The sequence below is a fragment of the Micromys minutus genome, assembly GCF_963924665.1.
Source record: "Micromys minutus genome assembly, chromosome: 24".
NCBI classification, from domain to species: Eukaryota; Metazoa; Chordata; class Mammalia; order Rodentia; family Muridae; genus Micromys; species Micromys minutus.
Genome location: NC_137959.1, coordinates 28,337,337 through 28,350,161, shown reverse-complemented (window position 1 = coordinate 28,350,161; position 12,825 = coordinate 28,337,337). Strand labels below are relative to the sequence as shown.

The following is a 12,825-nucleotide window of genomic DNA, read 5'->3' as shown; positions in this document are numbered from 1 at the left end:
TGTGGCTCACAACTGCCCTTGATTCCAGTTCCAGAAGACCTGACGCTCTCTTCCAGCCTCTGTGGGCACCAGAGACACGCACAGTGCACATCCATACTCGTAGGCAAACACTCATACACATAAAATATGCTAATCTAAAAATTGTGTTTTGGGGGCTGGAGAGATGGCTCAGTGGTTAAGAGCACTGACTGCTCTTCCAGAGGTTCTGAGTTCAATTCCCAGCAACCACATGGTGGCTCACAACCATCTGTAATGAGATCTGATGCCCTCTTCTGGTGTCTCTGAAGATAGCAACAGTGTACTCATATAACTGAAATAAATAAATCCTTAAAAATATTTTTGAAAAAAAAATGTTTTGAAGACAAGATACTGGAGAGAGCTTATTGGTTAAGAACATTGCTGCTCTCAAAGAAGGTAGGAATTTGGTTCCCAGCACCCCCATAGGCAGTAAAAAACTGTTCATAACTATAGGTCTAGGAGATCTAACACTTCTAGCCTCTGTGGCACTGCACATTCATGTTACACAGACACCGTGTAAGCCCATTCACATTAAATACATTAGTTAAATAAAAAGAAAACACAGAGGTCTCTCTCTGTTCAGAACATTTCTCCCCAAAGAGTTAAAGGTGTAGTTCTAGTGGTTGTGCCTACAAACACACACACACACATACACACACACACACACACACACACACACACACTTTCCCATCTCTCATCTTTTTCTTCATCTCTGCTGTGTATCCCTGGCTGGTGTTGAACTTGAGGTACTCCTGCCTCAGTGGCTTGGTTTTTCTTTATTTCTTTATTTAAAGACAGGGTCTCACTATGTCACCTTGGCTGGTCTGGAACTCACTATGTAGACCAGGTTGATCTCTTGAACTCAGGGGTCTCTCGGCCTCTGCCCCGGGGAATGTTGTGACTAAAGATGTGTACCACCAAGCCTGGCCCTCACTGGTCTCTCTAACTACTTTCTCACTTGTTAAACAAATGAGAAATAGGCTTCAAGTTGAGGGATCCTGTCCACTAGAAACTGTGTGCTGGGTTAATCAGGCTCGAGTCTTGGAGAATATTTTTGTTTGTCTCATTTCGTCTGAAATCGCAAGCCAATCAGGAAGTGATGGTGCACATACGTGACCCAGAAGGGGAGGTTCTTTTACACTGCCTCCACCCTTAGAAACGGACTGACTTCCTGCAAGCTTTCTGCGACTGACCTGTGGTTAAAAAAAAAAAAAAAAAAAAAAAAAGGCTTGTGGCTCTCTCTGGGCCTGGATGGCACCTTGAGGGGCTGTTGTTCAAGTCAGAACCCTGACTTTTGCACAGCCCTGGTTCCCGTTAGCTATAAAGATTCGGGTGGAATGCTGCAGACACACTCCAGAGCTTGGCTTTTAGGAGGGTGGGATTGTTGGAATCTGTGCGTTTTCTCTGAAGCTGCTAGTTTTGCTTCAAGGTACTGTAAGGTTTTTGTAAAGGTTCACACCACTTGCCATTTAATTTCCCTATGTCTTCCAGCCGTATGGTCTCGTGAAATTTACCTCAAGTATACTCTAGAGTTTCAGATTCTCAAAGCTTGGCTTGTCCTGGAATCTCGACGCCCCATGTTCAGTGCCAAAGACTAGCAGAGATCAGATCATCAAACCAGATTCCTAGGGGGCGCCAGGAAAATTCTCATCTCCAGGAGATGCCTTCTGTCTGAACCTCAGGAACTGACTTAAATTTGGCGGCTCTCACTCTGGAGCCCTTTCGGCTTCAAAAATTCCAAACCGCTAACTCATGTCCAGTGGGCAGTTCGTCCTGCCATCCGTCTTTGGGTGTCGTTATCTTACCTGCTTAGCGGACTAGGTGGGCTTTGCGCGGAGGCAGGGGACTGGCCACGGAGGACAGCTGGGGCAGGAAGGAGAGGCCCTGGGCGGAGAAGGCGGGACGCACGGGCGGACCAGGCGGCTCTGGCTGGGGCACCGCCCCTGAGTCTCCGCGCACACCCGGAAGCCGCGCGCTGCGGAGCCAGGCGAGTGTGTGGCGGCCAGGTTAGTACGGAGAGTGGGTGGGCTCCCTCGGTGCAGCCCGAGCAAAGCGAGAGAGATCTGGCTTCCCGAGGGTGAGCACCGCGAGGGGGTCACACGCGATTGCTGGCCAGCTAATGGCAGCGGCCGTTCGGACTGTTTTGGTGGGAGGCGCAAGGGACTTTGGACCTCCACCTTCTCTGGTTTCTTGTCCCAACTAAGGGTTTCTGGTGGGTGTCAGGGCCCTATGGTCGAGAGGATGTGGCTGCAGGGCTGGCCGGGAACGGTTCTGAGAGCCCCCTTCCTGTCTGAGCCCAGGCGTGTGCGAACCCCAAGCTTGAAGGCGGGGTAGTGTGCAGACCGGGAACCTCCCTCTGCCAAGTCGCGTACTGCGCAGCTAGTGCAGCCAAGCAGGGGGCGTGTCCTGATGATCTGGGAATCTCAAATTTTCATTGAGTTGGGTGGGAGTCAAGCCCTTCCACCTAGCCAGAAGTGGGGCTACCTGTTATGTGTTAACGAGACCGGGCATCTGGGTAGAGGCATTTGTTCTGGGACCCAGCCTAGCAGCCTCCTAGTGGGTGATGGGGCTTTCGGTGGAAGGAAGCCTGAGGATTCTTTTTTCTTTTTAGTTTTCCGAGACAGGGTTTCTCTGTGTAGCCCTGGCTATCCTGGAACACACTCTGTAGACCAGGCCGGCCTCGAGCTCACAGAGATCCACCTGCCTCCGCCTCCTGAGTACTGATTTTAAAGGGGTGCGCCGTCACCACCCAGTTCTGGGAAGGATTCTTTAGGGGACAGTGAGATGCCAGTTCTTCCATCTTGTCTGTCCTATTACCTCACCAACTCCAGCGGACTCCAACGCGGCCACTTCCCCTAATTGCTCAGTGAATTTACATATCGATTACCGTGCTATCTCCTAAACTTGTGCTTGACAAGCCCGCTGGATACTAGCTGACACACACCGGTACGGTTCCAAATCTCTTCCTACCCCTCAGGATGAGACCACATCCGTCGGATAGAAGGATAGGAAAGTGAACTAGATGTTTCAAGACTGCCTCTGTCTCATGAATGCTGGGATTAAAGGAATGTTTCATCATAATCCACCTCTGCTTTTTTTTTTAATAAGAAACATGTCTCTTATAAAGTAAAACATATTGCTTAATACAAAGAAACTTAAAATCACCCCCCACTCTGCCCAGAGATAGACAATAATTTTCAGACTTTTTTAGTAAATGTATGTGTATTAGTATATTGTCTGATGGAAGAGGAGTTTCAAAACCTATGTCCCCTAGCCGGGCAGTGGTGGTGCACACCTTTAAGCCCAGCACTCGGGAGGAAGAGGCAGGTGGATCTCTGCATTTGAGGACAGACAGGACCACAGAATGAGATCCAGGACAGCCAGGGATATCCTGTCTCAAACAAACAAATAAACAAACAAACCCAGCCAACCAACCAAAAAAAAAAAAAAAAAAAAAAAAAAAAAAAAAAAAAACCAAACCAAACCCGTGTCCCCTATGCTTAGACCTAGCTAGGGCCATGGGCAATTCAGCATTTCCCTCCACAAGGTCTATATGGTACCCTGTCCTGTGCTTTCTTAACCTTGACCCTCTTTGATCCTCTATTAGAGGTTTAGAAGCAGAATTGTGACAGATGGATGAAGGGATCCTAGCACTGAGGGGCTCTGTCCTTATGTGGATACTTCGGGAATTCGTTTAGGAATGGCTGAAGAAAACAAGGGCCTAATAACAAAGTAATCCATGGTTCAGAGTGTAGGTCCTCAGCCTGACATGGCAGCACATGCTCTCAGGAGGCAGAGGCAGGTGGATCTCTGTTAAAGGCCAGTTTGTCCTCCCCCCTTTAAAGATTTATTTATTATATGCACTGTGGCTGTCTTCAGACACACCAAAAGAAGGCATCAGATCTCATTACAGATGGTTGTGAGCCACCATGTGGTTGCTGGGGTTTGAACTCAGGACCTCTGGAAGAACAGTCAGTACTCTTAACCGCTGAGCCACCTCTCCAGCCCTGTTGCTAGCTTGTTCTAATAAAGGGAATCCAGGTCAACCAGGATCTGTTACACAGAGAAATTTTGTCTTGAAATACCCTCTGCCCCCACAAAAAAGAGAGTGTGTGTGTGTGTGTGTTTGTGTGTGTGTTGAGATGGAATACACCGTGTAACAGTTAAAAGAACTGTCAGCTCTTCCAGAGGAGCAGCTTAGATTCTCAGCACCCACCCTGTGGCTCACAACCATCTGTAACTCCAGTCTCAAGAAATCTGATGCCCACCGCCGTCTCTGGACGTCATGGGCGCCAGACATGCATATCGTACATAGGAGATCATGCAGGCAAACCAATAAAAAATAAAGCGTGTCCTGCCAGGTATGGTAGCTTGTGGTTTTAATCCTAGCAGTTGGGGATCAGAGCATGCAGATCTCTGTGAGTTGGGGGCCAACCTAGTTTACACAGTAAGTTCTAGGCCAGCCTGGAACTAGTTTACCCCAGACATAGACTTTGTCTCAGGGGGAAAAAAAAGAATGTCCTCATCTCTTGGCTTAATTCCTTCTACGTAGACTTCCTCCTTTCCTCAGATAGAGTCTTTCTAAGCAGGAGCCAGTGAACTAGTCTGTCCTTCCAGTTCCACACCAAAGACGGGGAACTTAGTGCCTTGTCCTTAATGGTCCACTCAGCAATGCGGAGGTGAGTGTCATCGGTCCAGTTCGAGCCCTGTATCAAGTTCTGACTGGTTCCTGAAGAGCGGTGAACGGGATGTGTAGACTGGCCAGCCTTGCTTTTCCATTGGAACTTGGATATAGGTCGGGAACTAAGTGGAGCCAGGTCCAGGAGGAGCGTGGGTGGTACTTTTGACTTTGGAAACTTTAAAAAAAGATTTTTTTTATGAGTACACTGTAGCTGTCAGACACACCAGAAGAGGGCATCGGATCCCGTTACAGATGGTTGTGAGCCACCATGTGGTTGCTGGGAGTTAAACTCAGGACCTCTGGAAGAGAAGTCAGCGCTCTTAGCTGAAGGCAAAGCTAAGACAGGAGTCAGGTTGGTTTTGGAGCACGAGCACGATCCTGAAGGAAGATGTCTTTGGTCAGCTTTAATAGGAGAAACATGCTGGCCTAGGGCCCACCTCTGTTCTGCTGTTACTGTGACCTTTGACTTTTTGTCAAAGGCAATGGAGGGACAACCCTGGATTCATGTCTGGGTGGGGCAGGACTGTGAGCAGAGCTGGGAACTCTGTGGAGAGACAGCAAGACCACATGAGACTGGATAGTTGTTTCCAAGTCTGGGGATGATCTATTTGCATCTCTAGGAGGCAAGATGGCAGCTGGTCAGAATGGCCATGAGGAGTGGGTAGGCAGTGCATACCTGTTTTTGGAGTCTTCGATGGACAAAGTGGTCCTGTCTGAAGCCTACACAGATCCCAAGAAGAAGGTGGCAATATACAAGGCTCTGCAGACGGCACTGTCAGGTGTGTGGCTGAACAGGGGTGATTTTGGGGCTTTGTGGGAGGGCCTGGGATTGAGGCCCACTTCTTTGCCTTGTGGTTTAGGCTCAGACGCCTTTAAGAAGATCATTTGGGTGAGGGGTTGGAAGAGGGATGAGGATTGAGGGAGCACTCCCGGCTGTGTGGGGTCTGCATCCTTTCTTTGCTTGTCGCGCATGCGCCCTTGCGTGTAGACATTTGTACACCTGTGTCTTCCAGATCCACGTTTCTCTTCTAATGTCATCTTGTGTCACATCTGTCTTTACGTCTGAGCAGCCAGTTCTCTTTGCTACTAACTGCACTTTTCTGTTTTCTCTTCCTCTCTCACTGCAGCATTCCTTGCCCATACTCCTTCCCCAGTACCTACCCTTTCTGTTCCCCTTCTGGGCAGAGATTACTAGAGGCTGAAGTTGGGGGTTGGGAGAATAGGCTGACTACAGGCTTAGCCTCCTCCTCTGGCTTCTGGGAGAAAAGTCGTGTATGGGGACAGCGGGTGGCCTGACTGCTCGCCTCCGCAGAGAGTGGGGACAGCCCTGACGTACTGCAGATACTCAAGATCCACTGCAGCGACCCTCAGCTCATCGTCCAGTTGCGTTTCTGCGGACGCCTGATGTGCGGCCGCTTTCTCCAAGCCTACCGCGAGGGGGCGCTGCGCACTACGCTGCAGAGGCGCATGGCCGCAGCGCTTGCTCAGGAAGCGTTGCGGTTGCAACTGGAGTTGCGTGCTGGTGCGGAGCAGCTGGATATTTGGCTGGCCGATGAAGAGCGCTGTTTGAATTACATCTTAGCCCAGAAGGTGCTGCCGTCTGTAGTTAGGATGGGATGGGCGGGGATTTGCGGCCAAAAGCCGCACTTACTGTGCACCCCTTCGTGCAGCCCGACCGGCTCAGGGATGAGGAACTCGCGGAGCTGGAGGATGAGTTCTGCAAACTGACGTGTGACTGCACTGGTCAGGGTGGAGCCGCACAGGTAGCTCCAGCAGGTTCGAAGTCCCTGGTTTCCTCTCCGGTCGAGGAGAAGCCACTGCCGGCCGCTTGCGAGACTTTTCTGTTCCATGGTCAGCTCATAGGTGAGATTCACCAGCAGAAGTGGGGTCACCAGCAGGTCGATCTGAGCTGGAGCAGGGCTGGGCCCAGATATCCGCAGGCAGGTGCGGTAGGGTGCGGGCTCCAGGGAACCGGTGCTCACTCACCTCTCTTCACTTTCTCCGCAGTGAACCGGCCGCTGAGTCTGCAAGACCATCAGACGTTCGCGCGCTCAGTGGGCCTCAAGTGGCGCAGGGTAGGGCGCTCGCTGCAGCGTAGCTGTCGAGCACTGAGGGATCCTGCCCTCGACTCGCTGGCCTACGAGTATGAGCGTGATGGGCTCTATGAGCAGGCCTTCCAACTGCTGCGCCGGTTCATACAAGCCGAGGGCCGCCGCGCCACACTGCAACGCCTGGTGGAGGCGCTGGAGGAGAACGAGCTCACTAGTCTAGCAGAAGATCTGCTGGGCCAGGCAGAGCCGGATGGCGGCCTCGCCTAAGTCTAGCACTGTGGGAGAGGGCGGTCAACCAGCAGTTCAGCCAGTGTTTGGAACCTACGGGTGGCTGTTGGGGTCTTTTTACTGATGGTGTTGCTACTGCTGGCCACTTGCCATCCACTGGACTCGGAGAGCGTACACACTCGCCTACCTAGCTGAGCTGCTGGAGTGGAATTAAGTGCCCCCCTCCCACCCCAAGAGCCAGGCAAGTACCGCAGGGGTTCATCACCGACGATCATACAAAAAAGAGGACTTCTGCAAAAACCCACTACGTACCTGGGCCTTCTGAAACCTAGATGTCATTCAAGGTGCTACAAAAACTGTCATGAGCAGGACGCACAATTTTCCCCGCCCTTGGCTCTTACTCATCGTGAGACCTATGCACTTGGCAGCGATAATAAAATGTAAACACCGAGGTCTAGCCCTGGTTGGGGGACTGGTGAGCCAGGTGGCTTAGGGAGTGGAGAGAAGAGCAGGGATGGGGTAGGAAGGTGAGAGGGAGGGGTTGCTTCCTGTCCTGTTAGTGAAGGATAACAGGGGTTTGGTTTGTGATCTTTTAAGTATGTGCTTAAAAACCTCTAGCCTGAGTTAGATTAAAATTTCAGCCAGATGGCGTCGCACACCTTTAATCCTAGCTTCTGAGGCAGTCAGGTGGGTGTCCGTTACAGACCAGCCTGGTCTACACAGTGAGTTTCAAGACAGCCAAGGATTCCCTCCCCCCGCCCCGTTTCCACAGAGACCGAGGCAGGAGGGGCAGGAGGAGCAGGAGGATTGCTTCAATTTGAGAGCCAGAATGCACATGTCGAGACCCCCCCCCAAACAAAAACAGAACAAAAGCAAACAGAAAATCTGGGCTTCCCCACTCCCCCCTTGGGATTTCCAACTAACATATTTTTAACTAAATTCAACCTTCAAAGTTTATTTAAGGTGGGAGGCTAGGCCAGTGAACTTAGTTCCCCATTACTCATACTCAAAAACCCTAGTTGTCAGATTGATTTTGTGGTAATGGGTATATATAACTAAGGCCCTGAGGAGAGTTCTGGCTCTTGTTTTGCTTTTTGAAACAATCTCATTATGTAGCTCAGGCTGGCTTTGAACTCATGACTCTCCATCCAGATGCCTCTAACTCCTGAATGCTGTGATTACAGAAGTGTGCACCAAACATGCTGGAAAATCTTTTCTAAAAACCTGGTCGTATGGGGCTGGAGAGATGGCACAGCGGTTAAGAGCACTGACTGCTCATCCAGAGGTCCTGAGTTCAATTCCCAGCAACCACATGGTGGCTCACAGCTATCTGTAGTGGAATTCCTCTTCTGGTGTGTCTGAAGATAGCAACAGTATACTCACATATGTAAAATAAATAAATCTTAAAAAAAAAAAAAAAAAAAAACCTGGTCATAGTGGCACATTTATAATCCCAGCACTTACTTGGCAGGTGGGTCCCTATGAGTTTGAGGCCAGCCTGAGCTAATTAATGAGTTCCAGGTTAGCCTGGGTTAAGGTTCTGGTTCAGGCATTTTTACCCACATGAACACACACAATGGAAAAATCTTCAGGGGTTGGAGAGATGGTTTGTTGGTTCTTCCAGAAGATCAGGGTTTAATTCCTAGGAACCACATGGCAGTTCACAACCATTTCTAACTCCACTTCAGGGGGTCCAATGCTCTCTTCTGATAACAGGCATGTGCACACTGCACAAAAATCGTCCATCATCTTTGATAAGAATGTGGTTTAGGCCTTCAATTTCCCAGGGACTCAGCAATTATTAAGAACCAACTATTAAGTCTGGGGTTCTCTCTCTCTCTCTCTCTCTCTGAGACATGGTCTCACTATGTAGCCCTGGCTGTCCAGGAACTATGTAGACCAGGCTAGCTTTAAATTCAGAGATCCACTTGCCTCTAAGTGCTGAGATTAAAGGTTTGCACCACTATGTCCAGTCTATGGGCCCTGTTCCTCTTTCATTCATCCTTTCAATGTGCATTGGTGTTTTATAGGTGTATGTCCGTGTGAGGGTGTCAAATCACGTAGAGCTGGATTACAGACTGTTGTAAACTGCCATGTGGGTGCTGGAAATTGAACCCAGGACCTCTGGGAGAACAGACAGTGCTCTGAACCACTGAGGCATCTCTTCAGCCCCTGGACTGTGTTTCTTAACCTCAAGTTAAACCTCTTCCTCCTGCTCTTCTAAGACTTCACCTTTTTATCCTTTACTGCCTTCTCCACAACACCCAGGCCTAATTTAGAAAAAAAAAAATAGAATTAAGAAAAGGACAAAGAATGCACACACAAATGCCCCTTACTTCCAAACAGTTGTTGGGGAGAATGCACAGAACAGCATGTAGAGTCCATGGAATTCAGATTCTAGCTCACTGCCCCACCTTCTGACCCCATACACCACAATTTCCCATCTGCGTGTGCATGTGTGCATGCCCATCCCTGAGGTTCCTCCTTCAGGGGCTGTGAGCTTGGATTTTGCCCCTGCTCTTTTTTCTGAGACAATGTAGCTCAGGTTGGCATCAAGTTCCCCATGAGACCAAGCATGACCCTGAACTTGTGATCCTCCTGTGTGCTGGGGTTACAGGTATGTACCACCATACCCTGTTTATAGAATGCTGGGGCTCAAAGTCAGGGCTTCTCACATGCAAGGTCTGCCCTCTCCCAACTGAGCTACACCCCCAGCCTTCCAGGCTTTGGATTTTAGAACAAGGCCAGAGAGGCACCTTTGAGGGCATTTGGGAAGGAAGCCTGGAGGGGAGAGAGGCAGAGGCCAAGGCAGTGACTACAGAAACAGAAAAGGGGAGGAAGAATGCAGCAGGCCTGTGGCCTTGGCCGAGGACTGGGGTAAGCTGATGATCAGGAGCTCGTATCTGCAGGTGGGATGAAGGCTTGGGGGAGGCCCTGATGGCTCTACTCACTGAGAATGATTATCCGGCAGGACTTTTGGGTGCACCTGGAGCTCAGCTGTCTCCATAGTTCTGAAATGAGGAAACCAATCAAGAATGGAGCTGGGAGTACTAGTGCAGGCTTGTAATCCCAAGGCTTTGGAGGTTGAGGAAGGCAGGTCATTAGTTTGAGGCTATGCGATACATAGCATAGTCTGCCCTCAAAAACATAAAAGACTACTGGGCAGGTAAGAGTGGGTGGTTTGGTTTGAGTGACAAAGTAGCTCAGAGAGGGAGGAAAACCAGGGGATCTAGAAAATAGGGGAAAGCCTATCTTGGCCCAATGGGCCCTTCTAGAAGCTCCCCCCCCCCAAACACCAACCCCTGACAGCCCAAACTAGACTGCAGCGGCAAGAGTAAGAAGATTTCTACCCTCAGGGATGCTGTTGGGGCGCAGGAAACACTAAACTGAATCTGGGCACGGAGAGACAGAATGAAGTGCTTGCCTGAGAAGTTACTGTCAGCAGAGTGGTTCCATTTCCTGTATCCAGTGGATGAAGAGAGCAAGGAAACGCTGTGTGGGAGATTTCTGGGGGCAGTGCTTTCTGGCTGTGTTATCCTGGGGCAAGTTACTTAACTCGAGAAGTGTTGGTCCTCTTTGAGTAGAGCTGCTGGCAAGTCTACAGGAACAGAACTTGCCTTGATTGTTGGGGTGTGTATGCTTGTGTTTACTGGTGGCAAGCAGGGCGGAGTTCAGAGTAAGGAGACAGCTTTATATCATTGGGGCAGTTTGTGGCTCCTGCTTAGTGAAGCAGGGCTGCTGAAAGATTTTCTGAAAGATGGCCCTGGATGGTGGCCAGAAGAATGGAAAGTTAAAGCACTCCGGCTTAGGAGTTTGGGGCCCATCAGCCATATGCTTTCTGAGCGTTGGAAACTCGGAGATCTGGCATCCTATCAAGACTAGGCTTTCCCAGGGAGAGTCATCTCCCCCACCCCCTTGAGAAACTCTCCGGGATCTTCAGAGATGGCACTCTCTGTACCAGGGCGGAGCTGAGCTCCAGATGTCGGGGCGTACACAGCTGGAGGATCACGTGGCACGGCCTCAGCCCCTTTCCTGCCAACGCTGCATTTGGCTCAAGCTCGCCTCATGGCTGCCCTTGGGACCCTGAGCTGACAGTTGGAGGATCCTGTGTTTCGGGGGCTGTGACCACACCCCCGCGGCCAAGGGTAAGTGTTGGGCTCCTAAGGACCAAGGTCAGAGGCGGAGAGGGGGAAAGGTAGAAGGGACCCAGTCTTGATGCACTGGGTGGGGGGCGGCAGGGGAGAGGCCTGCGTCATCCTGCCCAGCCTTGGGGATCCTTTCTGGCCTGGAGCTCAGGTTAGAAGCGAAATTTGTCCCTTAGGCTGCTGCGGTGGGACAGGACCAGGGACGGAGGTGGACAGAGTGGATGAAGGGTAGAGGACCCTGGGAAGGGCGGAGCTGGACATGAGGAGGAGGCCGCGCCTTTGCCGGGACGCGTGCCTTACACTGCTGCTCAGCGCCGCCCTCGGACTCCTGCTCTACGCGCAGCGCGACGGGACATCCCCCACGACCAGAGCACCACCAGCTCGAGGACGACAGCTCCCGCGGCCCACTCCTGGTCTCCGAGCACTCGAGCTTCCCAACACCGCCCGCGCGGCCCCGCTGGCCTACGAAGGGGAGACCCCGGTGCCGCCCACACCTACGGACCCCTTTGACTTCGGCAGTTATCTGCGCGCCAAGGACCAACGGCGCTTCCCGCTGCTTATTAACCAGCCGCGAAAATGCCGCAGCGACGGTGCATCGGAAGGCTCGCCCGACTTGCTCATCGCAATCAAATCTGTAGCCGCTGACTTTGAGCGGCGGGAAGCCGTTCGCCAGACTTGGGGCGCCGAGGGTCACGTGCAGGGGGCACTGGTGCGCCGAGTGTTCTTGTTGGGTGTGCCCAAGGAGGCCAGCACGCGGACGCACTGGCGCGCCCTGCTGGAGGCTGAGAGCCGAGCTTATGCAGACATCCTGCTCTGGGCTTTCGAAGACACCTTTTTCAATCTAACGCTCAAGGAGATTCATTTTCTATCTTGGGCCTCAGCATTCTGTCCAGACGTACACTTTGTTTTTAAGGGCGATGCAGATGTGTTTGTGCACGTGAGGAACCTGCTGCAGTTTCTGGAGCCGCGGGATCCGCAACAGGACCTTCTTGCTGGTGATGTGATTGTGCAGGCAAGACCAATCCGAGCTAGAGCCAGCAAGTACTTCATCCCGAAGGCTGTGTATGGACTGCCCGTCTACCCTGCCTACGCAGGTGGTGGTGGTTTTGTTCTTTCAGGAGCTACGCTCCGTCGTCTAGCTGCCGCCTGCTCACAAGTTGAGCTCTTTCCCATAGACGATGTCTTTTTGGGCATGTGTTTGCAGCGCCTGCGGCTCACACCTGAGCCTCATCCAGCGTTTCGCACCTTTGGCATCTCCCAGCCTTCAGCTGCACCACATCTTCGAACCTTCGACCCCTGTTTCTACAGAGAACTGGTGGTAGTACATGGGCTATCTGCAGCCGACATCTGGCTTATGTGGCACTTGCTGCATGGGCCTCAGGGGCCAGTCTGTGCACATCCACAGCCTGTGGCGACAGGTTCCTTCCAGTGGAATTCTTAGCTATCTCTCCCGGCATCAAACCTTTCTTACTCAGCTCCAGGACAACATGAAAAAGCCCAAAGGGGTTTTCCATGTGGGTTTATGGTGTACATGGTTTTCTCCAGATCACTCAATGTATAGCCAGGGCTAGGGTGGTGGTCCGTGATTTGAACAGCACAGAAGCTGACACACTTAAATACTATTGTGTGTGCCTGAGGGGCCTTGGCTTTTCAGGATGCTTAGGATGATACAAACACAAGCTGATCTACCCATGGCCAGGCC

At 51.4% G+C, this 12,825-nt stretch overlaps 2 protein-coding genes across 3 annotated transcripts; both read left to right on the top strand.

Moving 5' to 3' along the window:
- The first annotated feature begins 1,986 nt into the window (after positions 1 to 1,986).
- Positions 1,987 to 7,403, top strand: TRADD (TNFRSF1A associated via death domain). 2 transcript variants are annotated; one of them, XM_080937488.1, is made up of 5 exons: positions 1,987 to 2,024; positions 5,320 to 5,478; positions 6,012 to 6,289; positions 6,370 to 6,562; positions 6,707 to 7,403. In XM_080937488.1, exons 2-5 carry the CDS (start codon positions 5,328 to 5,330, stop codon positions 7,015 to 7,017), a joined length of 933 nt encoding a protein of 310 aa, XP_080793614.1. In that variant the 5' UTR covers positions 1,987 to 2,024; positions 5,320 to 5,327; the 3' UTR covers positions 7,018 to 7,403. The 2 variants fall into 2 exon arrangements, with proteins under 2 accessions (XP_080793614.1, XP_080793613.1); XM_080937487.1 differs by lacking the exon at positions 1,987 to 2,024 and adding an exon at positions 4,303 to 4,697.
- Positions 7,404 to 11,382: 3,979 nt separating this feature from the next.
- On the top strand, positions 11,383 to 12,804 carry B3GNT9 (UDP-GlcNAc:betaGal beta-1,3-N-acetylglucosaminyltransferase 9; the record flags this gene model as incomplete). The annotated part of the gene is made up of 1 exon (XM_080936706.1): positions 11,383 to 12,804. The coding sequence occupies one exon, from the start codon at positions 11,383 to 11,385 to the stop codon at positions 12,562 to 12,564; it is 1,182 nt and encodes a 393-aa protein (XP_080792832.1). The 3' UTR covers positions 12,565 to 12,804.
- Between the last annotated feature and the right edge of the window lie 21 nt (positions 12,805 to 12,825).